Raw genomic sequence first — 26,649 nt, 5'->3', positions numbered from 1 at the left:
TTGTTTGTTGCGCAATTCTCATTCCCCAATATTGTTTTTTGATTTTGTTTGTTGCACCATTCTTATTTCCCAATATTATTTTTTTGTTTTTGTTTGTTTCACCATTCTCATTTACCAATATTACTTTTTGTTTTTTTTGTTGCACCATTCCCCAATATTGTTTTTTATTTTTGTTTGGTGCACCATTCTTATTTCTCAATATTATTTTTTTGTTTTTGTTTGTTTCACCATTCTCATTTTCCAATATTATTTTTTATTTTTGTTTGTAGGACCATTCTCATTTACCAATATTATTTTTTGTTTTTGTTTGTAGGACCATTCTCATTTACCAATATTATTTTTTGTTTTTGTTTGTTGCACCATTCTCATTCCCCAATATTGTTTTTTGTTTTTGTTTGTTGCACCATTCTTATTTCCCAATATTATTTTTTTGTTTTGGTTTGTTTCACCATTCTCATTTTCTAATATTATTTTTTATTTTTGTTTGTAGGACCATTCTCATTTACCAATATTACTTTTTGTTTTTGTTTGTAGGACCATTCTCATTTACCAATATTACTTTTTGTTTTTGTTTGTTGCACCATTCTCATTCCCCAATATTGTTTTTTGTTTTTGATTGTTGCACCATTCTCATTCCCCAATATTGTTTTTGTTTTTGTTTGTTGCACCATTCTTATTTCCCAATATAATTTTTTTGTTTTTGTTTATTTCACCATTCTCATTTTCCAATATTATTTTTTATTTTTGTTTGTAGGACCATTCTCATTTACCAATATTATTTTTTGTTTTTGTTTGTTGCACCATTCTCATTCCCCAATATTGTTTTTTGTTTTTGTTTGTTGCACCATTCTTATTTCCCAATATTATTTTTTTGTTTGTTTCACCATTCTCATTTTCCAATATTATTTTTTATTTTTGTTTGTAGGACCATTCTCATTTACCAATATTATATTTTGTTTTTGTTTGTAGGAACATTCTCATTTACCAATATTATTTTTTGTTTTTGTTTGTTGCACTATTCTCATTCCCCAATATTGTTTTTTGATTTTGTTTGTGGCACCATTCTTATTTCCCAATATTATTTTTTTGTTTTTGTTTGTTTCACTATTCTCATTTTCCAATATTATTTTTTGTTTTTGTTTCTTGCACCATTCTCATTCCCCAATATTGTTTTTTGTTTTTGTTTGTTGCACCATTCTTATTTCTCAATATAATTTTTTGTTTTTATTTGTTTCACCATTCTCATTTTCCAAAATTATTTTTTATTTTTGTTTGTAGGACCATTCTCATTTACCAATATTATTTTTTGTTTTTGTTTGTAGGACCATTCTCATTTAACAAAATTGTTTTTTGTTTTTGTTTTTTGCACCGTCTGCCTTAACAACTATATTTTTTTGTCTTAAGAATCCAATGTATATGGCCATAAATGACATAACTCATGTGCCCCTTCTTGAAATAATCTACATATGAAAGTCAAAAAAATCAATATTGTTGACTGCAGTCAATACTTTTATAATAACATTTGTTAAATATTAATTTATAATCGTTAGATTAATAACATTGATATTTAGCAAAATAGTTAGATTTGTAAAATACTGCAACATGATAAGAACATAATTATTGATAATATTTGTAATAATAATAAGAAATGACTATTTGTTTAGGATTTATTAAACTTCTAAATAATATTTTAATTTAACCTAATATTGGGTGACAATCTTAGAATGTTAAGCCCACTGATAGATACACCCTCTTAGATTTCTTCCCAGACCCAAATAAATAAACTCACCCTCATTTTATATTACTAAGCCCAATTATATACATACTTGTTTTTAAATACACCTCTCTATTTAACAACTTAAATATGCATCTCATAAGCAACAATTATTTTGAATATTTGAAGCAAATCATAATTTTTTTAAATATGCACCCTACAAATTTAATTTAAATGCACAGAGGAAAGGAAAATAAATTGTTGATGCTCGAGGCGGTCAAATTTGGTGTATGACATGTAGCATTGCATTCTTTGTGACATTGCATAATTTTTTATTGCGTGATGTTTGATAATTAGTGAATAAGTGAGATTTAATTAAGGAATGTGACTGAATTATGTGATGATGTTGTGAGTAGATGATGATGTGCAGGTGTGAGTAAATATGTGAAGTATGAGGATACACATACGTTAGTATATGTATAATTAATGATGCCTATTGTATAACTACTATATTTCTCCCTTATTTCTTCTATAATGACTATGAATTACTCACCCTTTCAGTTTGAATGTTACCTCCACGTGGGTAACGCGCAAGTAATCAAGAATAGTTCGTTGGTGTTTGGAGGATAGTTTCATGAAATCTTTTAGCGCTTTATTTGGAATAAAAATGGTCTTGCTCTCTTACGTAACTAATTGGAACAATGTCATTCTTTTAATTGTTTTGAGATCTGAACTATTTGTTGTGGTATTTAAGATGTTTTGAAATATGAATTTCGCTATGAGAATTTGAATTACAATTGTTGTCATTGAAGAAGTATTTTGTTTTGACAATTTGAAAACCCGTGTTACAGAGCAGGACGTTTTATTATGAAGTTTTTATCAAGGTGACACTCTAGTTTGTGAATCGTGTTAATTTAATTATTATAATTTATGCGAATTATATATGTGAGTTTAGATGGGTGTTACAACCTCCCACTTATCTAAAAATCCAAGACGGGCGTTCATTTGAATACTCCAGTTTTCGTAGTTAGACGTTGTTAGTCGTGGTAGTGGCATTTCCCTCATCACGTTCGCCATTAGCTCTAATGCCAATTTGTTGATATAAATACTACTTTATATATTGCTCTCTTGCTTATTGAAATGAAAATACAACAAAGTCTTTATAAAGACCCAAGATACTACTATTCTAGGAATTAAAATGCAACTGAGTTCTATTAAAAGACCACTAACCTCTTGGTCTTTATTTGTCCACTGACTTCTAAATTAAAACTCATTTAAAAAATTAAACACATACTTCATACTCTCTTTTATAGAATTATTAAGTAGAGTTGATTTTTGCAAAATCAAGAGTCTTTTTTCCATCATGAGAACTCCTAAAGTAGTTGTCCATATAATCCTGCCACAAGACATCTCTATAACCAGCAAATCCATCTTTCTTCACCAATTCTGGAAATGGGCCAATCCTCTCAGTAAACATAGGAAGACTGAACATTGGAACTGATACTCTTGATTGTGTGGAAGTTGTCAGTACTCTATGTTCAGCACTTTTATATTTTCCATTGCTAAGTACCTTCAAGTAAAATACAAAAGGATTATTAGTTATGATGCAAAGTACATTAGTACAATTTTAAGATTTTAACTATGTCGTATTTTTTGATTTAAAGATATATCAAACCTCTAAAGCATCACCAACATTGATGACTAAAGCTTCCTGGATTGGAGGAATTTCAAGCCACACTTCTTTTTCATCATTACTCTCATCTTCTGATTTAACATGCAATCCACCAATTCCATCTTGAAGAAGAATTGTGATAGTTCCGGAGTCTGAGTGACGCACTGTACCGGCGGTGAGTTCTGGATTTGGACATGCTGGATAGTAGTTCATGTTAACCATCTTCGTACCAATAAGACTCTCCATTTTTGAATCATCTAGTTTCACTCCAAGTTTATCAATTAATATTTTTAATAAGTCTCTCGCTATCTTGGATGATAACTTCAAATATTCAAGTGCAACTTCCCTGCAAATTAAGAGAAATAAATAATTCAACAAAACCTATAATGTCTAATATGTATGCTAAATTAGATTCGACTTACTTGCATATATTAGGCCAATGTTGAAGAGCATCTTCATCACAACTATAAACCATATTGATATAATCTTTCCATTCCAACACTTTTTCTAACTCAGGTACAAAGCTAGTTTTATATCTCGTATTACTCGCACTATTGCGGTAAATAACTTTCTCCTCTGGTGGCAAGTTGAAGAAAGAGTGTGCTGAATCTTTAAGTGATTCCAACAACTCGGGAGGAACACAATGATTCACTACTTGAAAGAATCCAAGTGTCTCAGCAGCTCTAACAATTTCATCCACCACTTTTTCATGTTCTGGCCCATTGAGTTTTGATAAATCAATAGGTTGAATTTCACATGGTTTTGAGTTTAGTTTGTTGATTCTGTTGTTTATGGGTTGTATGTATATTTTTGGAACCTCTGATAAACCTGAGTCAACTAAACCTTTGATCCCATTTCCATCTTTTACAACAAAGTTGTACAATGAATCTGAGGAGTTGGAAATTTGTGCCATGAAAGTGTGCAATTTTTTATGCTTGGATTAAGAGGAAATTGTTGTGAAAGAAGGAAACTTATTAACGAATGTAACATGAGTGATATGCTTTTATAAGTCTTCGTAAGTGAAAAATAATACACATAAGGAGTTCAGCCGCGGTTAAAAAGTAAGAAAAAAACTGTTTAAAAATATATTGACATAAGGACTAATACGACTTGATTAAATTTAGCAAAAAATTAAATAGATACTATTTTTTATTTATGAATTTATTTGACCTCTCCAATTTTTGTGAGGAACTAAAATACTAAAATAGTTCTTTACCTTAAAATAAAAGAACAAAGCACAAAAAGTAAAAGAAAATTACACAAAATTCAAACACAAAAATTTGTATTGATAATATCAAAAAATGATATATTTGTAAAGACTAATCATATAATTAAACCTTAAGTAATTAATCTTTCAAAATAAAAAATATCCATTTGAATTTTTCATAATAGCTATCATTCTTCGTACCTTTCTATGTCTCGATACTATCTCATCTTCTCTTCACCTATAAAAGAATTAGATTTTCTTTCTCCCCAAATTACTATGGCCAAATATACGACATCCTCATCCACTCTCATTTTCCAATATTATTTTTTGTTTTTGTTTGTTGCACAATTCTCATTCCCCAATATTGTTTTTTGATTTTGTTTGTTGCACCATTCTTATTTCCCAATATTATTTTTTTGTTTTTGTTTGTTTCACCATTCTCATTTACCAATATTATTTTTTGTTTTTTTTGTTGCACCATTCCCCAATATTGTTTTTTATTTTTTTTGTTGCACCATTCTTATTTCTCAATATTATTTTTTTTGTTTTTGTTTGTTTCACCATTCTCATTTTCCAATATTATTTTTTATTTTTGTTTGTAGGACCATTCTCATTTACCAATATTATTTTTTGTTTTTGTTTGTAGGACCATTCTCATTTACCAATATTATTTTTTGTTTTTGTTTGTTGCACCATTCTCATTCCCCAATATTGTTTTTTGTTTTTGTTTGTTGCACCATTCTTATTTCCCAATATTATTTTTTTGTTTTTGTTTGTTTCACCATTCTCATTTTCTAATATTATTTTTTATTTTTGTTTGTAGGACCATTCTCATTTTCCAATATTACTTTTTGTTTTTGTTTGTAGGACCATTCTCATTTACCAATATTAGTTTTTGTTTTTGTTTGTTGCACCATACTCATTCCCCAATATTGTTTTTTGTTTTTGATTGTTGCACCATTCTCATTCCCCAATATTGTTTTTGTTTTTGTTTGTTGCACCATTCTTATTTCCCAATATAATTTTTTTTGTTTTTGTTTATTTCACCATTCTCATTTTCCAATATTATTTTTTATTTTTGTTTGTAGGACCATTCTCATTTGCCAATATTATTTTTTGTTTTCGTTTGTTGCACCATTCTCATTCCCCAATATTGTTTTTCGTTTTTGTTTGTTGCACCATTCTTATTTCCCAATATTATTTTTTGTTTGTTTCACCATTCTCATTTTCCAATATTTTTTTTTATTTTTGTTTGTAGGACCATTCTCATTTACCAATATTATATTTGTAATATCCCGATTCTTCGACCCAGGTAATTATCATTTAATTGATAATTGGTATGCACAATAGACTTATTCTATAATAATCTAAGGAGGATTATTATAAGAGTAAGTGGATTAGTAGAAAAATCCAAAAGTTAGTTGGAATAGAAGGATATTGGGTAGAAACCAACAAGATGGCAACTTTGTGATTATGGCATAGTTAGAGGGCATTTTGGACAATAGACATCTTGCATGAGTCATAAGGAGTTGTTTGGATGGAGGGCTGTATATCTTTGTTAGAGAATCATTTCTTTTGGAGAATAAAGAGATTAGAGCCGAGAAGAACTCATAACTCAAGTTCCATTTTCGTATTCCATGACAGCCTCCACTAAATCAGGTATAACTCTCAACTTGTAACTCCGATCGTAATGATTCTGGTCCCATTGGAAAGCTAACGAATTTCTCTTCGATTTGCACCTATGGTTCGCGTTCATAGCTTCTGTTTTGGAGGAGAAAACGGATCTTGAAGTTGTGTCAGTTATGCTGAATGTGTGTTATGAGGAGCTACGGATTTCTTGATGATGGAGATGGAAGTTTGAGCAAGAGGGAGATGCAATAGTAACAAGAGCACCATCTTAACCTCCATTTGATCCAAGGTGAGTCCTTAGATAGTGACTTGGGGGTGTTGCATGTAAGGGTTTGTGATTGGGGATTTAGGGATTGTGAGAAGTAATCTTAAATCCATGACATTAACATGCTAATTGTGATAATTGTTAGTTGTCTTTGTTAATATTTGGTTGGATATATCCTTGATCATTATTGCATGTTAGAATTTCGTTGGAAATTATATATATGATACAGGGGATCAATTAGAAAGGTTTGGGACTGTTTTAGAACTCTTAAAATGCAGAAAATTCATTTCTGTTACAGTGTAATCGGTTACGGGGTTTTGCGTAACCGGTTACGCTGCTGAAAATGCAATTCTGGGCTATTTTTCGTGCCCGTAACCGGTTACGGATTTGGCGTAACCCGTTACACTGGGTTAAAAGGGAAAAATCAGCCAAACTTTATAAATTCATAACTTTCGGCTCGGGTATCGGAATTGCGCAAACTTTATATCGTTGGAAAGCTAGCGACGTGTACTTTCTAATAGAATTGGTTCCCAAACCAGAATGTTTGATTTAATCATATTTTAACCCCACTTAGTGTGTCTTGTCGAGTGAAATTGTATGTGACTATTTCCCCCGAGAACAGTTCCGTTCCGTATAGGGAACCGAGTGTCTCTTTAGCCGTGTGAGACTTGTTTAATTGGTATTTAAACATGCTAATGTCATTTATGATCATGGATATTTTATTTTTAATATGTGAATCATTCATGATTAGAATGGATTAATCTCATTGCACTTAATTTCTATATTATGTTTAAATACGAATGCTATGTTGTGATGAGATGTGAATATCTTGTTAATGCCTGTTGTTTTGGCTAAAAAATTGGGATTGTGTGCTTGTGTGATTTGGCGCTTGATATGTGTGTATGCTTGAATCGAAACGGGTCGGGGGCTAGGTTGCGTTACATCCCAGGCTTTGTGACCAATGGGACAGCCCCGATCATGTGATCTTGGGATCACACCTGAGCTACCGTTGCAGTGTGCTTGTGAGGGTCTTGAGGCATTTCCCACTTGGCGTTAACACACTTGCGTGCTCGGTATGATGGCGTTGTGCGGCCAAGTAGGCCTACGCATAACAGGTAAACCATCTCTAGCGGTGCCATGTAGGCTACATCACTAGGCTTTCGCCCGATGGACCCATGTGTCAAGATGGCGTATTGTACTCGGCGTTAACACATGTGCGTGAAGATGGTTAATGGGACAATGACGCCAATTAGGCTAAGGTCATCTCGCAGCCATTTAGGCTTGTGCGAACCCGTCTAATTATCTTGCGGTGTGCTTGTACAAGTCTCTTGACAAGAGCCATGGGCGTGATTCATCGAGGGTGTGTTTTTATAACCTAGTCGAGGCATTAACGCGTTTCTGGATTCCCCGTATATGGATGCGGGTTTTGCATACTTGGTTTCTTATATAATTGCATATCTGCATTAATCGTCCAATGGTGGATGATTCCTTGTTTTCTTCGTACTTGTACCGGATGTGAGGATGAACCCCGAATCAGTGGTGGATTCGGTTTTGATGCATGTACCCTGTAGATCCGAGTGGACCCATAGGATAGGAGGACTCACTGAGATTTAGTAATCTCATCCCAATCAACTTATATTTTTTCAGGTGCGGTTTAGTAGCTTTTGGTCAGTAGCAGGTTTGGACTGAAGACTTGGAAGTGGTGATGGCTTGGAGACCTCGTCAGATCTCATTCTCCGCTGTGCAGATCCATTGAAGACACATGTTTTGTAATTCTTATTAGGATTTCATGTTGTATTTTATATGGATATTTCTATAACTTTAGCTTTTGTATGTACTCAATATCAATTTATAACGTTTCATGCATAATATACTAGTCAGTTATGTATGGGGTGTTACAATATTTTGTTTTTGTTTGTAGGAACATTCTCATTTATCAATATTATTTTTTGTTTTTGTTTGTTGCACCATTCTCATTCCCCAATATTGTTTTTTGATTTTGTTTGTGGCACCATTCTTATTTCCCAATATTATTTTTTTGTTTTTGTTTGTTTCACTATTCTCATTTTCAAATATTATTTTTTGTTTTTGTTTCTTGCACCATTCTCATTCCCCAATATTGTTTTTTGTTTTTGTTTGTTGCACCATTCTTATTTCTCAATATATTTTTTTTGTTTTTGTTTGTTTCACCATTCTCATTTTCCAAAATTATTTTTTATTTTTGTTTGTAGGACCATTCTCATTTACCAATATTATTTTTTGTTTTTGTTTGTAGGACCATTCTCATTTAACAAAATTGTTTTTTATTTTTGTTTTTTGCACCGTCTGCCTTAACAACTATATTTTTTTGTCTTAAGAATCCAATGTATATGGCCATAAATGACATAACTCATGTGCCCCTTCTTGAAATAATCTACATATGAAAGTCAAAAAAATCAATATTGTTGACTGCAGTCAATACTTTTATAATAACATTTGTTAAATATTAATTTATAATCGTTAGATTAATAACATTGATATTTAGCAAAATAGTTAGATTTGTAAAATACTACAACATGATAAGAACATAATTATTGATAATATTTGTAATAATAATAATAAGAAATGACTATTTGTTTAGGATTTATTAAACTTCTAAATAATATTTTAATTTAACCTAATATTGGGTGACAATCTTAGAATGTTAAGCCCACTGATAGATACACCCTCTTAGATTTCTTCCCAGACCCAAATAAATAAACTCACCCTCATTTTATATTACTAAGCCCAATTATATACATACTTGTTTTTAAATACACCTCTCTATTTAACAACTTAAATATGCATCTCATAAGCAACAATTATTTTGAATATTTGAAGCAAATCATAATTTTTTTAAATATGCACCCTACAAATTTAATTTAAATGCACAGAGGAAAGGAAAATAAATTGTTGATGCTCGAGGCGGTCAAATTTGGTGTATGACATGTAGCATTTCATTCTTTGTGACATTGCATAATTTTTTATTGCGTGATGTTTGATAATTAGTGAATAAGTGAGATTTAATTAAGGAATGTGACTGAATTATGTGATGATGTTGTGAGTAGATGATGATGTGCAGGTGTGAGTAAATATGTGAAGTATGAGGATACACATACGTTAGTATATGTATAATTAATGATGCCTATTGTATAACTACTATATTTCTCCCTTATTTCTTCTATAATGACTATGAATTACTCACCCTTTCAGTTTGAATGTTACCTCCACGTGGGTAACGCGCAAGTAATCAAGAATAGTTCGTTGGTGTTTGGAGGATAGTTTCATGAAATCTTTTAGCGCTTTATTTGGAATAAAAATGGTCTTGCTCTCTTACGTAACTAATTGGAACAATGTCATTCTTTTAATTGTTTTGAGATCTGAACTATTTGTTGTGGTATTTAAGATGTTTTGAAATATGAATTTCGCTATGAGAATTTGAATTACAATTGTTGTCATTGAAGAAGTATTTTGTTTTGACAATTTGAAAACCCGTGTTACAAAGCAGGACGTTTTATTATGAAGTTTTTATCAAGGTGACACTCTAGTTTGTGAATCGTGTTAATTTAATTATTATAATTTATGCGAATTATATATGTGAGTTTAGATGGGTGTTACAACCTCCCACTTATCTAAAAATCCAAGACGGGCGTTCATTTGAATACTCCAGTTTTCGTAGTTAGACGTTGTTAGTCGTGGTAGTGGCATTTCCCTCATCACGTTCGCCATTAGCTCTAATGCCAATTTGTTGATATAAATACTACTTTATATATTGCTCTCTTGCTTATTGAAATGAAAATACAACAAAGTCTTTATAAAGACCCAAGATACTACTATTCTAGGAATTAAAATGCAACTGAGTTCTATTAAAAGACCACTAACCTCTTGGCCTTTCCACTACAAGAACTTTTTATTTGTCCACTGACTTCTAAATTAAAACTCATTTAAAAAATTAAACACATACTTCATACTCTCTTTTATAGAATTATTAAGTAGAGTTGATTTTTGCAAAATCAAGAGTCTTTTTTCCATCATGAGAACTCCTAAAGTAGTTGTCCATATAATCCTGCCACAAGACATCTCTATAACCAGCAAATCCATCTTTCTTCACCAATTCTGGAAATGGGCCAATCCTCTCAGTAAACATAGGAAGACTGAACATTGGAACTGATACTCTTGATTGTGTGGAAGTTGTCAGTACTCTATGTTCAGCACTTTTATATTTTCCATTGCTAAGTACCTTCAAGTAAAATACAAAAGGATTATTAGTTATGATGCAAAGTACATTAGTACAATTTTAAGATTTTAACTATGTCGTATTTTTTGATTTAAAGATATATCAAACCTCTAAAGCATCACCAACATTGATGACTAAAGCTTCCTGGATTGGAGGAATTTCAAGCCACACTTCTTTTTCATCATTACTCTCATCTTCTGATTTAACATGCAATCCACCAATTCCATCTTGAAGAAGAATTGTGATAGTTCCGGAGTCTGAGTGACGCACTGTACCGGCGGTGAGTTCTGGATTTGGACATGCTGGATAGTAGTTCATGTTAACCATCTTCGTACCAATAAGACTCTCCATTTTTGAATCATCTAGTTTCACTCCAAGTTTATCAATTAATATTTTTAATAAGTCTCTCGCTATCTTGGATGATAACTTCAAATATTCAAGTGCAACTTCCCTGCAAATTAAGAGAAATAAATAATTCAACAAAACCTATAATGTCTAATATGTATGCTAAATTAGATTCGACTTACTTGCATATATTAGGCCAATGTTGAAGAGCATCTTCATCACAACTATAAACCATATTGATATAATCTTTCCATTCCAACACTTTTTCTAACTCAGGTACAAAGCTAGTTTTATATCTCGTATTACTCGCACTATTGCGGTAAATAACTTTCTCCTCTGGTGGCAAGTTGAAGAAAGAGTGTGCTGAATCTTTAAGTGATTCCAACAACTCGGGAGGAACACAATGATTCACTACTTGAAAGAATCCAAGTGTCTCAGCAGCTCTAACAATTTCATCCACCACTTTTTCATGTTCTGGCCCATTGAGTTTTGATAAATCAATAGGTTGAATTTCACATGGTTTTGAGTTTAGTTTGTTGATTCTGTTGTTTATGGGTTGTATGTATATTTTTGGAACCTCTGATAAACCTGAGTCAACTAAACCTTTGATCCCATTTCCATCTTTTACAACAAAGTTGTACAATGAATCTGAGGAGTTGGAAATTTGTGCCATGAAAGTGTGCAATTTTTTATGCTTGGATTAAGAGGAAATTGTTGTGAAAGAAGGAAACTTATTAACGAATGTAACATGAGTGATATGCTTTTATAAGTCTTTGTAAGTGAAAAATAATACACATAAGGAGTTCAGCCGCGGTTAAAAAGTAAGAAAAAAACTGTTTAAAAATATATTGACATAAGGACTAATACGACTTGATTAAATTTAGCAAAAAATTAAATAGATACTATTTTTTATTTATGAATTTATTTGACCTCTCCAATTTTTGTGAGGAACTAAAATACTAAAATAGTTCTTTACCTTAAAATAAAAGAACAAAGCACAAAAAGTAAAAGAAAATTACACAAAATTCAAACACAAAAATTTGTATTGATAATATCAAAAAATGATATATTTGTAAAGACTAATCACATAATTAAACCTTAAGTAATTAATCTTTCAAAATAAAAAATATTCATTTGAATTTTTCATAGTAGCTATCATTCTTCGTACCTTTCTATGTCTCGATACTATCTCATCTTCTCTTCACCTATAAAAGAATTAGATTTTCTTTCTCCCCAAATTACTATGGCCAAATATACGACATCCTCATCCACTCTCATTTTCCAATATTATTTTTTGTTTTTGTTTGTTGCACCATTCTCATTCCCCAATATTGTTTTTTGATTCTGTTTGTTGCACCATTCTTATTTCCCAATATTATTTTTTTGTTTTTTTTGTTTCACCATTCTCATTTACCAATATTATTTTTTATTTTTTTTTGTTGCACCATTCCCCAATATTGTTTTTTATTTTTGTTTGTTGCACCATTCTTATTTCTCAATATTATTTTTTTGTTTTTGTTTGTTTCACCAATCTCATTTTCCAATATTATTTTTTATTTTTGTTTGTAGGACCATTCTCATTTACCAATATTATTTTTTGTTTTTGTTTGTAGGACCATTCTCATTTACCAATATTATTTTTTGTTCTTGTTTGTTGCACCATTCTCATTCCCCAATATTGTTTTTTGTTTTTGTTTGTTGCACCATTCTTATTTCCCAATATTATTTTTTTGTTTTTTTTTGTTTCACCATTCTCATTTTCTAATATTATTTTTTATTTTTGTTTGTAGGACCATTCTCATTTACCAATATTACTTTTTGATTTTGTTTGTAGGACCATTCTCATTTACCAATATTACTTTTTATTTTTGTTTGTTGCACCATTCTCATTCCCCAATATTGTTTTTTGTTTTTGATTGTTGCACCATTCTCATTCCCCAATATTGTTTATTGTTTTTGTTTGTTGCACCATTCTTATTTCCCAATATAATTTTTTTGTTTTTGTTTATTTCACCATTCTCATTTTCCAATATTACTTTTTATTTTTGTTTGTAGGACCATTCTCATTTACCAATATTATTTTTTGTTTTTGTTTGTTGCACCATTCTCATTCCCCAATATTGTTTTTTGTTTTTGTTTGTTGCACCATTCTTATTTCCCAATATTATCTTTTTGTTTTGTTTGTTTCACCATTCTCATTTTCCAATATTATTTTTTATTTTTGTTTGTAGGACCATTCTCATTTACCAATATTATATTTTGTTTTTGTTTGTAGGACCATTCTCATTTACCAATATTATTTTTTGTTTTTGTTTGTTGCACCATTCTCATTCCCCAATATTGTTTTTTGATTTTGTTTGTGGCACCATTCCTATTTCCCAATATTATTTTTTTGTTTTTGTTTGTTTCACTATTCTCATTTTCCAATATTATTTTTTATTTTTGTTTGTAGGACTATTCTCATTTACCAATATTACTTTTTGTTTTAGTTTGTAGGACCATTCTCATTTACCAATATTACTTTTTGTTTTGGTTTGTTGCACCATTCTCATTCCCCAATATTGTTTTTTGTTTTTGTTTCTTGCACCATTCTCATTCCCCAATATTTTTTTTTGTTTTTGTTTCTTGCACCATTCTTATTTCTCACTATAATTTTTTTGTTTTTGTTTGTTTCACCACTCTCAGTTTCCAATATTATTTTTTATTTTTGTTTGTATGACCATTCTCATTTACCAATATTATTTTTTTTGTTTTCGTTTGTAGGACCATTCTCATTTACCAAAATTGTTTTTTGTTTTTGTTTTTTGCACCGTCTGCCTTAAAAACTATATTTTGTTGTCTTAAGAATCCAATGTATATGGCCATAAATGACATAACTCATGTGCCCCTTCTTGAAATAATCTACATATGAAAGTCAAAAAAATCAATATTGTTGACTGCAGTCAATACTTTTATAATAACATTTGTTAAATATTAATTTATAATGGTTAGATTAATAACAATGATATTTAGCAAAATAGTTAGATTTGTAAAATAGTGCAACATGATAAGAACATAATTATTGATAATATTAGTAATAATAATAAGAAATGACTATTTGTTTAGGATTTATTAAACTTCAAAATAATATTTTAATTTAACCTAATATTGGGTGACAATCTTAGAATGTTAAGCCCACTGATAGATATACCCTCTTAGATTTCTTCCCAGACCCAAATAAATAAACTCACCCTCATTTTATATTACTAAGCCCAATTATATACATACTTGTTTTTAAATACACCTCTCTATTTAACAACTTAAATATGCATCTCATAAGCAACAATTATTTTGAATATTTGAAGCAAATCATAATTCTTTTAAATATGCACCCTACAAATTTAATTTAAATGCACAGAGGAAAGGAAAATAAATTGTTGATGCTCGAGGCGGTCAAATTTGGTTTATGACATGTAGCATTGCATTCTTTGTGACATTGCATAATTTTTTATTGCGTGATGTTTGACAACTCGTGAATAAGTGAGATTTAATTAAGGAATGTGACTGAATTATGTGATGATGTTGTGAGTAGATGATGATGTGCATGTGTGAGTAAATATGTGAAGTATGAGGATACACATGCGTTAGTATATGTATAATTAATGATGCCTATTGTATAACTACTATATTTCTCCCTTATGTCTTCTATAATGACTATGAATTACTCAGCCTTTTTGTTTGAATGTTACCTCCACGTGGGTAACGCGCAAGTAATCAAGAATAGTTCGTTGGTGTTTGGAGGATAGTTTCATGAAATCTTTTAGCGCTTTATTTGGAATAAAAATGGTCTTGCTCTCTTACGTAACTAATTGGAACAATGTCATTCTTTTAATTGTTTTGAGATCTGAACTATTTGTTGTGGTATTTAAGATGTTTTGAAATATGAATTCCGCTATGAGAATTTGAATTACAATTGTTGTCATTGAAGAAGTATTTTGTTTTGACAATTTGAAAACCCGTGTTACAGAGCAGGACGTTTTATTATGAAGTTTTTATCAATGTGACACTCTAGTTTGTGAATCGTGTTAATTTAATTATTATAATTTATGCGAATTATATATGTGAGTTTAGATGGCTGTTACAACCTCCCACTTATCTAAAAATCCAAGACGGGCGTTCATTTGAATACTCCAGTTTTCGTAGTTAGACGTTGTTAGTCGTGGTAGTGGCATTTTACTCATCACGTTCGCCATTAGCTCTAATGCCAATTTGTTGATATAAATACTACTTTATATATTGCTCTCTTGCTTATTGAAATGAAAATACAACAAATTCTTTATAAAGACCTAAGATACTACTATTCTAGGAATTAAAATGCAACCGAGTTCTATTAAAAGACCACTAACCTCTTGGCCTTTCTACTACAAGAACTTTTTATTTGTCCACTGACTTCTAAATTAAAACTCATTTAAAAAATTAAACACATACTTCATACTCTCTTTTATAGAATTATTAAGTAGAGTTGATTTTTGCAAAATCAAGAGTCTTTTTTCCATCATGAGAACTCCTAAAGTAGTTGTCCATATAATCCTGCCACAAGACATCTCTATAACTAGCAAATCCATCTTTCTTCACCAATTCTGGAAATGGGCCAATCCTCTCAGTAAGAATAGGAAGACTGAACATTGGAACTGATACTCTTGATTGTGTGGAAGTTGTCAGTACTCTATGTTCAGCACTTTTATATTTTCCATTGCTAAGTACCTTCAAGTAAAATACAAAAGGATTATTAGTTATGATGCAAAGTACATTAGTACAATTTTAAGATTTTAACTATGTCGTATTTTTTGATTTAAAGATATATCAAACCTCTAAAGCATCACCAACATTGATGACTAAAGCTTCCTGGATTGGAGGAATTTCAAGCCACACTTCTTTTTCATCATTACTCTCATCTTCTGATTTAACATGCAATCCACCAATTCCATCTTGAAGAAGAATTGTGATAGTTCCTGAGTCTGAGTGACGCACTGTACCGGCGGTGAGTTCTGGATTTGGACATGCTGGATAGTAGTTCATGTTAACCATCTTCGTACCAATAAGACTCTCCATTTTTGACTCATCTAGTTTCACTCCAAGTTTATCAATTAATATTTTTAATAAGTCTCTCGCTATCTTGGATGATAACTTCAAATATTCAAGTGCAACTTCCCTGCAAATTGAGAGAAATAAATAACTCAACAAAACCTATAATGTCTAATATGTATGCTATATTAGTTTGGACTTACTTGCATATATTAGGCCAATGTTGAAGAGCATCTTCATCACAGCTATAAACCATATTGATATAATCTTTCCATTCCAACACTTTTTCTAACTCAGGTACAAAGCTAGTTTTATATCTCGTATTACTCGCACTATTGCGGTAAATAACTTTCTCCTCTGGTGGCAAGTTGAAGAAAGAGTGTGCTGAATCTTTAAGTGATTCCAACAACTCGGGAGGAACACAATGATTCACTACTTGAAAGAATCCTAGTGTCTCAGCAGCTCTAACAATTTCATCCACCACTTTTTCATGTTCTGGCCCATTGAGTTTTGATAAATCAATAGGTTGAATTTCACATGGTTTTGAGTTTAGTTTGTTGATTCTGTTGTTTATGGGTTGTATGTATATTTTTGGAACCTCTGATAAACCTGAGTCAACTAAACCTTTGATCCCATTTCCATCTTTTACAACAAAGTTGTACAATGAATCTGAGGAGTTGGAAATTTGTGCCATGAAAGTGTGCAATTTTTTATGCTTGGATTAAGAGGAAATTGTTGTGAAAGAAGGAAACTTATTAACGAATGTAACATGAGTGATATGCTTTTATAAGTCTTCGTAAGTGATAAATAATACACATAAGGAGTTCAGCCACGGTTAAAAAGTAAGAAAAGAAACGGTTTAAAAATATATTGATATATTCAAAAAATGATATATTTGTAAAGACTAATCACATAATTAAACCTTAAGTAATTAATCTTTCAAAATAAAAAATATTCATTTGAATTCTTTCATAGTAGCTATCATTGTTCGTACATTTCTATGTCTCGATACTATCTAATCTTCTCTTCACCAATAAAAGAATTAGATTTTCTTTCTCCACAAATTACTATGGCCAAATCTACGACATCCTCATCCACTCTCATTTTCCAATATTATTTTTTATTTTTGTTTGTTGCACCATTCTCATTCCCCAATATTGTTTTTTGTTTTTCTTTGTTGCACCATTCTTATTTCCCAATATTATTTTTTTGTTTTTGTTTGTTTCACCATTCTCATTTTCCAATATTATTTTTTATTTTTGTTTGTAGGACCATTCTCATTTACCAATATTACTTTTTGTATTTGTTTGTAGGACCATTCTCATTTACCAATATTACTTTTTGTTTTTGTTTGTTGCACCATTCTCATTCCCCTATATTGTTTTTTGTTTTTGTTTGTTGCACCATTCTCATTCCCCAATATTGTTTATTGTTTTTGTTTGTTGCACCATTCTTGTTTCCCAATATAATTTTTTTGTTTTTGTTTATTTCACCATTCTCATTTTTCAATATTATTTTTTGTTTTTGTTTGTAGGACCATTCTCATTTACCAATATTATTTTTCGTTTTTGTTTGTAGCACCATCCTCATTCCCCAATATTGTTTTTTGTTTTTGTTTGTTGCACCATTCTTATTTCCCAATATTATTTTTTTGTTTTTGTTTGTTTCACCATTCTCATTTTCCAATATTATTTTTATTTTTGTTTGTAGGACCATTCTCATTTACCTATATTACTTTTTGTTTTTGTTTGTAGGACCATTCTCATTTACCAATATTACTTTTTGTTTTTGTTTGTTGCACCATTCTCATTCCCCAATATTGTTTTTTGTTTTTGTTTGTTGCACCATTCTCATTCCCCAATATTGTTTTTTGTTTTTGTTTGTTGCACCATTCTTATTTCTCAATATAATTTTTTTGTTTTTGTTTGTTTCACCATTCTCATTTTCCAATATTATTTTTTATTTTTGTTTGTAGGACCATTCTCATTTACCAATATTATTTTTTGTTTTTGTTTGTTGCACCATTCTCATTCCCCAATATTGTTTTTTGTTTTTGTTTGTTGCACCATTCTTATTTCCCAATATTATTTTTTTGTTTTTGTTTGTTTCATCATTCTCATTTTCCAATATTATTTTTTATTTTTGTTTGTAGGACCATTCTCATTTACCAATATTATATTCTTTGTTTTGTTTGTAGGACCATTCTCATTTACCAAAATTGTTTTTTGTTTTTGTTTTTTGCACCGTCTGCCTTAACAACAATATTTTTTTGTAATAATCTACATAAACATCTTTATTTTTGTTTTTGTATATGGCCATAAATGACATAACTCATGTGTCCCTTCTTGAAATAATCTACATTTGAAAGTCAAAGAATTTAGAATAATAAACATTTTTAAGTCAAAGAACTAATTATAAATTAAAACGAAAAAAATTTAATCTAATGATTTTTCTGTAATGCCTGGTATTATAATTGTCCAATTACCAATTCTAAATTAAATTGATATAAGTAATGGACAAGTATGATACATGTTAGAACAAGATTTGTTCTGATCAATATTCTTAGTTTTGATGATAACAAGGATATGAATTTTGTATAAGATAATGTGGTATTCTAATACACTGCAATTTCCCTTTCAGGAAATATATAAAGAGTATGCACAAATCAGCGCTCAGAAGCTTTGACTCAGAAGGTTCAGCATGCAACATCAGAACATGGTCTGGCAAGACAACAGAAGATGGTCAAGCAGAATCAGAACATGGGTCTATGGTAGCATCAGAAGAACTAGAGATCAGAAGCAGAAGCACTAAAGTTCTCATGGTATCACGCTCAGAAGCTCTTCAAGGTCAGAAGACAAGAAGATGCTCTGCACCAAGCTATTTGACTCTAATAATATTCAAACGTTGTATACACAAACATCAGATCAGAAGCAAGTACAAGATGGCAGGCTACGCTGACTGACAAAAGGAACGTTAGAAGCTATTAAAGGCAACGTCAGTAGACACAGCGTAAACAAGGCTCGAGGTAGTTGACAAAAGAGTGAAACATTAAATGCAATGCTGTACGGATTACGCAAAACATTAAATGCTCCCAACGGTCATCTTCTCAAGTGCCTATAAATATGAAGTTCTGATGAGAAGCAAGGTTACGAATTATGAGGAACTCAATACAAACTTGCTGAAACGCTGTTCAAATCAAAGCTCTCAAACTTCATCTTCATCAAAGCTCACTACATTGTTGTTGTAATATATTAGTGAGATTAAGCTTAAACTTTAAGAGAAATATCACTGTTGTGATTATAGCTTTTCAGAAGCATTGTAATACTCTTAGAATTTGATTACATTAAGTTCTAAGGAACTAGAGTGATCAGGTTTGATCAGGAAACTCTAGGAAGTCTTAGCTTGTGTCTAAGCAATTGTATCTAGAGTGATCACGTGGTGGTCAGGAAACTCTAGGAAGTCTTAGCTTGTGTCTAAGCAATTGTAACTAGAGTGATCACGTGGTGGTCAGGATACTCTAGAAAGTCTTAGCTTGTGTCTAAGAAGTTGTTCCTAGAGTGATCAGGTTGTGATCAGGAGACTCTAGAAGACTTAGTCGTGGACTAAGTGGATAACCATTGTAATCTGTTGAGATTAGTGGATTAAATCCTCGGTTGAGGTAAATCACATTGTCAGGGGTGGACTGGAGTAGTTTAGTTAACAACGAACCAGGATAAACATAACTGTGCAATTTGTTTTTATCGTTCAAGTTTTTAGACTACACTTATTCAAACCCCCCCTTTCTAAGTGTTTTTCTATCCTTCAATTGGCATCAGAGTGCCGGTTCTAAGGTGCAAGCACTTAACCGTATTTAGAAAAGATTCAGGAAGAGAAAAACGCTTCTATAAAAGATGGCTGGTGAAATTCCAAAAAATCCACCTGCGTCCACATCTGGCTCTTATGAGCAATACAATGGAAGTGGTAACAATGGTTACACTAGACCACCAGTATTTGATGGTGAAAACTTTGAATACTGGAAAGAAAAACTGGAAATTTACTTTCTTGGTCTAGATGGTGAACTATGGGATCTCCTGATGGATGGTTACAAACATCCATTGAAAGCTAGTGGCATAAAGCTTACAAGACAAGAAATGGATGATGATCAGAAGAAGCATTTCAAGAATCATCATAAATGTAGGACTATTTTGCTGAATGCTATCTCTCATGCTGAGTATGAGAAGATATCTAACAGGGAAACGGCCTATGATATGTATGAGTCGTTGAAAATGACTCATGAAGGAAATTCTCAAGTCAAGGAGACTAAAGCTCTTGCTCTAATCCAGAGATATGAAGCCTTCAAGATGGAGGATGATGAAAACATTGAGAAGATGTTCTCAAGGTTTCAAACGCTAACTGCTGGATTGAGAGTTCTGGATAAAGGCTACACCAAGGCTGATCATGTAAAGAAGATCATCAGAAGCTTGCCCAGAAGATGGGGTCCAATGGTAACTGCATTCAAGATTGCAAAGAATCTGAATGAGGTTTCTTTGGAAGAGCTAATCAGCGCCTTGAGAAGCCATGAGATAGAGCTGGATGCAAACGAGTCTCAGAAGAAAGGTAAGTCTATTGCATTAAAATCAAATGTTAAAAAATGCACTAACGCTTTTCAGGCTAAAGAAGAAGATTCTGAAGAATCAGAATTAGAAGAAGAAGATGAACTGTCCATGATCTCCAGAAGGGTAAACCAACTCTGGAAGAGCAAGCAAAGGAAGTTCAAAGGCTTCAGAAGTTCAAAGAGATTTGAACGAGGAGAATCTTCTGGTGACAGAAGATCTGACAAGAAGAAGGCTGTCTGCTATGAGTGCAATGAGCCTGGACACTTCAAGAATGAATGTCCAAAACTTCAGAAGGAGAATCCCAAGAAGAAGTTTCATAAGAAGAAAGGTCTTATGGCAACATGGGATGATTCTGAATTAGAATCAGAATCAGACTCTGAAGGAGAGCAAGCCAACTTCGCGCTGATGGCTACAGAAGATGACGGATCAAAATCTACATCAGAATCAGATTCTGAAGAGGTATTTTCTGAACTATATAGAGAAGAGTTAGTTTCTAGTTTAACAGAACTTCTGGAACTCAAAGCTCATCTTAGTATCAAATACAAAAAGCTGAGAAAGCAATTTGAATTTGAAACTAAGAAGCTGGAATTGGAAAACTCTGAACTGAAGGAAGAAATTTTAAAATTATCCAAAAATAGTGGATCTCCTTCTGAATCAGAAAAATCCATTCCCAGCATGAATCATATTCTGAAAGAATATGACTTGACTTTCAGGAAGTTTCTATCTAGAAGTATTGGCAGAAGTCAACTTGCTTCTATGATATATGCTGTGTCTGGAAACAATAGAGTCGGCATTGGTTATGAGGGTGAAACCCCATACAAGCTTGAATTTGTGGATGATATGAAAATATCATACAAGCCTCTATATAACCAATTTAAATTTGGCCACTCCCATGATATTAGGCACACATCACATGCTCAAAGCTTTCACTTAACACACACTAAGAAGCATGTGACACAACCTAAGAAATATCATGGAACTCAGAATAGAAATTATCATGTTGTTCCTCCTATTTCATATAATGCTAAATCCAAGTTCAATCAGAACTTGAGGAGAACTAACAAGAAATGACCCAAGAAAATGTGGGTACCTAAGGAAAAGATTATTCCTATTGCAGATATCCTTGGCTGCAAAGAGGACAAAGCACAACATGTCATGGTACCTGGACTCATGATGCTCTCGACACATGACAGGAAGAAGGTCTATGTTCAAAGACCTGGTGCTTAAATCTGCTGGAGAAGTTAAGTCTAGAGGAGATCAGAAGGGCAAGATTATTGGCTCTGGAATCACTTGTATGGTTTGATTCTAAAGCAAAAGTGTTTCCTTCTTGAATATTCTGAATGCTCTAAAGGCTACAGAGTATACAATATTGAAACATTGATTGTAGAAGAATCAATCAATATCAGGTTTGATGATAAGCTTGGTCTTGAAAAACCAAAGCAGCTTGAGAATTTTTCAGATATAGATATTGTTATATCAGAAGCTGTAGAACCAAGAAGCAAAGCTGCAGAAGCTGGAAGTCTCAGAAGCAATGGATCAGAAGATCAAGTTGCTGCTTCTTTAAGGGATCTCAATATCTCTGAAGAGCCAATAGTCAGAAGATCATCTAGACTTGCTTCAGCTCATTCAGAAGATGTAACTCTTGGAAAGAAAGATGATCCTATCAGAACAAGATCCTTTCAAAAGTATGACAATCAGAAGCAGTAATCAGAATCAGAAGATGTACAGTCTATTCAGAAACAACACAGCTGTCATCAATGAGTTTCCAATGGTGAACGTGTGTCTGTACGGTTAGTAAAAAGCGTGCAGTTGAGGGGACGCCGTCCTAGGTAACTGTGTTAAATCATTTCATTTACCACGTTCTCTCACCTAACGTCATTCATCATTTAATGCAATTGATTTCTTTTGATTCTGTAACTATTCATTCTCAAAATTTTATTGCATTCCTTTTTCAAATCCGTCTCTATAAATTCTTTTCAAATCATAACGTTTATCTTTTTCGCTCCCATTCTCTCTTTCTTCTTACATGTTCTTTTGAAAACTTTTCAGTCTCTTCTAAAACCCTAAGCGAAAACCCAGAATTTGTTCTTCTTATTTGTTCGTTCTTCTTCAATGGCTGGTTCTTCGTCTCAAAATGTTGGTTCATCTGCTCCTCTTCATCTTCAAGAAGAAGAAAATCAGCAAATCACTCCGGTTGTTGCCTGCTCCATTCCTAAGGATGAATTGGAAATTCTATGTGAACTCATGGTTGATTTTGATAACATTGAAGAACACGAATTTCATCTTAAAGAAGATATCATCTTTCAAGGATGGACCTCACTGTTCGCTGAGTTCTGTGGACCAGTCTACCCAGATCTTGTTAAGGAATTTTGGCTGCATGCAGTTGTTGCCCCTAAATCAATCTTGTCTTTTGTCCATGGAAATTTTGTGGTAGTGACTGAGGACATTCTAAGAATGATGTTTGATCTGAGAAACACTGAGGGGGCTTTTGAAATTGATCAAAGGGCTGACTGGCAAGTTGTGTTGTCTACTCTCTACACCAACGCAAATAAGATAAAGAGTGTCAAGGACATGAGACACCTCTACAAAATCTGGACCAAGATTCTTCTTGGGTGTATCTATCACAGGAAAAGTACGCATGCTGCAGACTTCGTCAACAATGAGCAGAAATACATTGTGTATTGCATTGCTGCTAAGTAGAAGGTTGATGTTATCTACATTATCTTCAATCACTTATGGCTTGCTGTGAAGGACTCCAGAAATGCTTTCAAAACGAAAAGTTGTACCACTATTCCTTTTGGTAGAATCATCACAAACCTTCTGGTTCATTCGAAAGTTGTTGAGAACCTGGAAACTGAAGGTATTATCAAAGACCTTGCTGTTACCACTGAGAGTTGCTTGAATGCTCTCACCTTGGGGAAAATGAAGGTGATTGATACCATCATCAAAACCCCTCAACCTCTTGCTAGAACAAGAATCAGAAGAGAACCTGTTCTAGCTGACTTTGAAACCTTCTTCAATAGTGAGGTACCAGGAGTCAGAACTAGGTATCTGAAATCACTGGAAGAAGATGAGGGAGTAAATGGTCAAGAACTGGGTGCTCCTGCTGTAGTAGGTCGCAAGAAAACTTCTAGGGCTGCTGCCCCAGAAGATGTTTCAGAAGCTGCCCCTCAAGCTGCTGAAAAGAAGGAAAGGAGGACCAAAAGAAAATTTGATCATCCTTCTGTTAATCAGGTGAAGGTAGTTCAGAACGTTGCTGCTACCACTGTTAAAGAAGTTGTTCCAGAAAAAGTCACTGCAAAGGTTGTTAAGGCCGTCTCAGTTGAATTTGAGAAGAATAAGAAGGAGGCTGCTGAGAAGAAGAAGAAGAGTAAAAATGTTGAAAATGTGTTAGTGGTTGAGAAGAAGAAAATAAGAAAAAGGAAGCTGATAGTTGATGACTCCGATGAAGGAGAAGCTGCTCAAGAAGCTGTGAATCAGCAGGAAGATACCGTGAAAAGACCAGAAGGTCAGAATGCTGGTGATAATGAGAAGGATGCTATGGAATCAGCTAGAAGGAGAGAAATATCTCGTAGAAAAGCGAAGATTGTTGAAGAGAAGAAAAGCAAGAAGCAGGAGACGCTTGAGGCTGTGGTCGAAGCTATTCAGAAGGTATCCAAAGGTATACATCTCTCTGAACCTGATTCTACTCCTGCTTTACGTTCAAAAGTTGCACCAATAGTTGTTGCCCTAAACCCTGAACCAGAAAAAGCCCCATCAGAATCTCCCATCAAAATTCATGTTCTTACACCTCTCTCTTCTCTCGTAACCAAACCTATTACTCATCCTCCTTCTCCCATTCCAGATGCCCCCATCCCTTCTCCTTCACCCTCAAATAACCTTGCTTCTGACCATGTTGTTGATAATCCTGTTCTGGATATACCACCCCTACAAACTCTCTTTCCACCACACACAAATATATCCATTTCTCAACCTCCTCCCCATGCCAACTTTGAACCCATTCCTTCCACCTCTCAAAACAACCAAGGTGGTTCTGATCTTCCAGACTTTGCATCACATGGGCAATTGCTCCATGATTGCAACTACACTCCCAAGCCTCGTCCTGAAGCTGAATTGGTAGTGTTAGATTCTGACAATGAAGCAGAATCTTCTTATAAGTTGGATAGAGAGCCTCAACCCTATTCTATCCCTAACTCTGCCTTTTCAAAAACCAAAATAAAATCCCGCCGTTTGTACCCTATTGGTGTAATTTTTGAAATGATAAATAGGAATCTACAGAGGGTCTTTGATACTATCAGAATTGCTGAAAGTTCTGGTCTTAATGATGTTGCTATGCGAAAGTTCTGGAGAATTTTACGCAGAACAGCAGATTCTTATTTTGAAGAACTTCAGGAAGACTGCGTAGCAGCTGCTCCACGGCCTCGTGGAATTCTGAGAAGCTATGAAGACTTCTGGTTTGCTCGTCTCGGAGGGAGATATATCTTGGAAGAGAAGCAGTTTATGGATGAAATGGAGGAAGCAAGACTTGCTGCTGCATTGGAAGATAATCCTTGCAGGGAAATTGTGGTTTGGAAACCTCATTTCTTTGTCTTGGTTGGAGACTTCAAGACTCTTTTCAACTTTCTGAGGGAGAATCCTTCTAAGGAAGACCCAAGTTTGGTTATTCCAGAAGTTGCTGACCCACCAGAAGTTGAAGGACCTTCTGCTCCTCGGATTCTGGCTACCATCCTTCAGGCTCTTGAAGATGGAGTTTCTGAGATTCCAGCTGCAGAGTATGAAGATGCTTCTATGCAAGAAGCAGATGCTGATGATCATGTTGCTGAAACAGTTCCTGTTGAGGAAAATCAGGCAAATGATCTATCTATGGAAGCTGCAAATCACAATGCCATCCTTGTGGATAGAAGTTGTGAAGCTTCTTCTGATGAACCTTCCCGTCTTGCAAGGACTCTGGAAGTTATTCAGAAGAACCAGGATGAGCAAAGCTCAGTCAATGCTGAGTTTAGAGCTTTCATGGAGAGGCAGAATGAGCACAACAATGGGATTCAAGATATGCTGGCCAAGATCTTGTCGAAGCTAGGGTCATCTTAGATTGAGTCTTAGTTGTTTGTTTCTTTTTCTTGCTTTGCTGCATCTGTTTGTGCATCTTCTCTTGCTTATCCTCTTGTACTTCTGTACTTCTGTCTTCTTTGAGCTTAAATGAAAATTATCCTTTTCTTCCATATGTGTCCTTTTGTTTTTCATCTGAATCTTTTATGTTTTTGATGTTATGACAAAAAGGGGGAGAAATATGTGATAAATGATCTGATTTAATTTTATCAGTTGTTGGGAGAAAGGCTCCACTTTTCTAACAGAACTTGTAAAGCTCTATGGTTTTTTAGTGTTGTCTTTGCAGGAAGGATTCTTGAAGCAAGCTGAGTGCTATGAAGCTTCAGAATCAGAAACAAGAAGCAAGAAGGAAGAATGTTCTGATATTCTGCTGATAGAATATTCCTTTCATTCTAATGCTTTATATGTTCTGATGCATATTTTTATATGCTCTGAAACATTTTATGTGTGTTCTGACAAATTAATATATTTAATGAAACACATTATATATGATCAGATGCAGTCCATATGCTCTGATACATATTTTATGTTCTGATTCATTCATGCTGACTTTTGTCGTTTAGTTTGTTCTGTAACATTTCAGGATGTAGAGATGCTCTGATGACGCTCTGGTACATTCAACAATGTTCTGATACAATCTAGCATGAAGTGATGTAAGAAGAAATTCAAGCTCTGAAGCTGTCCGATGGAAGCAGAAATCAGAAGCTGTGAATGTTCTAAAGATCGAAGAAATTCAAGTTCTGAAGCTGTCCGATGGAAGCAGGAATCAGAAGCTGTGAATGTTCTAAAGATCGAAG

General features: G+C 33.0%; 3 protein-coding genes and 1 long non-coding RNA gene across 4 annotated transcripts; 1 reads left to right on the top strand and 3 right to left on the bottom strand.

The window, feature by feature from the left end:
- Window positions 1-2,942: 2,942 nt before the first annotated feature.
- LOC131634123 (scopoletin 8-hydroxylase-like) lies at window positions 2,943-4,372 on the bottom strand. Its single transcript, XM_058904785.1, has 3 exons — window positions 3,809-4,372; window positions 3,390-3,732; window positions 2,943-3,284 (listed from the first exon to the last, which is right to left on the bottom strand). Exons 1-3 carry the CDS (start codon window positions 4,297-4,299, stop codon window positions 3,033-3,035), a joined length of 1,086 nt encoding a protein of 361 aa, XP_058760768.1. The 5' UTR covers window positions 4,300-4,372; the 3' UTR covers window positions 2,943-3,032.
- Window positions 4,373-6,156: 1,784 nt separating this feature from the next.
- Window positions 6,157-8,358, top strand: LOC131634126 (uncharacterized). The gene is made up of 3 exons (XR_009293490.1): window positions 6,157-6,252; window positions 6,352-6,511; window positions 8,135-8,358. It is a non-coding gene; the product is annotated as an uncharacterized LOC131634126 (long non-coding RNA).
- Window positions 8,359-10,249: 1,891 nt separating this feature from the next.
- LOC131634121 (scopoletin 8-hydroxylase-like) lies at window positions 10,250-11,832 on the bottom strand. Its single transcript, XM_058904783.1, has 3 exons — window positions 11,270-11,832; window positions 10,851-11,193; window positions 10,250-10,745 (listed from the first exon to the last, which is right to left on the bottom strand). The coding sequence occupies exons 1-3, from the start codon at window positions 11,758-11,760 to the stop codon at window positions 10,494-10,496; spliced, it is 1,086 nt and encodes a 361-aa protein (XP_058760766.1). The 5' UTR covers window positions 11,761-11,832; the 3' UTR covers window positions 10,250-10,493.
- Window positions 11,833-15,369: 3,537 nt separating this feature from the next.
- On the bottom strand, window positions 15,370-16,920 carry LOC131634122 (scopoletin 8-hydroxylase-like). Its single transcript, XM_058904784.1, has 3 exons — window positions 16,355-16,920; window positions 15,936-16,278; window positions 15,370-15,830 (listed from the first exon to the last, which is right to left on the bottom strand). Exons 1-3 carry the CDS (start codon window positions 16,843-16,845, stop codon window positions 15,579-15,581), a joined length of 1,086 nt encoding a protein of 361 aa, XP_058760767.1. The 5' UTR covers window positions 16,846-16,920; the 3' UTR covers window positions 15,370-15,578.
- Between the last annotated feature and the right edge of the window lie 9,729 nt (window positions 16,921-26,649).

This window comes from Vicia villosa, unplaced genomic scaffold (assembly GCF_029867415.1).
Source record: "Vicia villosa cultivar HV-30 ecotype Madison, WI unplaced genomic scaffold, Vvil1.0 ctg.001235F_1_1_3, whole genome shotgun sequence".
In the NCBI taxonomy this organism is placed as follows: domain Eukaryota; kingdom Viridiplantae; phylum Streptophyta; class Magnoliopsida; order Fabales; family Fabaceae; genus Vicia; species Vicia villosa.
Note: the sequence above shows the minus strand (reverse complement) of the source record. Positions and strands in the feature narration are given on the sequence as shown.

Coding starts and splice junctions, on each gene's coding strand:
- LOC131634121 (XM_058904783.1), bottom strand. CDS start 11,760: ATGGCACAAATTTCCAACTCCTCAGATTCATTGTACAACTTTGTTGTA. Junction 11,194..11,269: donor CATTGGCCTAATATATGCAA/GTAAGTCGAATC, acceptor CTTAATTTGCAG/GGAAGTTGCACTTGAATATT. Junction 10,746..10,850: donor ATGTTGGTGATGCTTTAGAG/GTTTGATATATC, acceptor TTTTACTTGAAG/GTACTTAGCAATGGAAAATA.
- LOC131634122 (XM_058904784.1), bottom strand. CDS start 16,845: ATGGCACAAATTTCCAACTCCTCAGATTCATTGTACAACTTTGTTGTA. Junction 16,279..16,354: donor CATTGGCCTAATATATGCAA/GTAAGTCCAAAC, acceptor CTCAATTTGCAG/GGAAGTTGCACTTGAATATT. Junction 15,831..15,935: donor ATGTTGGTGATGCTTTAGAG/GTTTGATATATC, acceptor TTTTACTTGAAG/GTACTTAGCAATGGAAAATA.
- LOC131634123 (XM_058904785.1), bottom strand. CDS start 4,299: ATGGCACAAATTTCCAACTCCTCAGATTCATTGTACAACTTTGTTGTA. Junction 3,733..3,808: donor CATTGGCCTAATATATGCAA/GTAAGTCGAATC, acceptor CTTAATTTGCAG/GGAAGTTGCACTTGAATATT. Junction 3,285..3,389: donor ATGTTGGTGATGCTTTAGAG/GTTTGATATATC, acceptor TTTTACTTGAAG/GTACTTAGCAATGGAAAATA.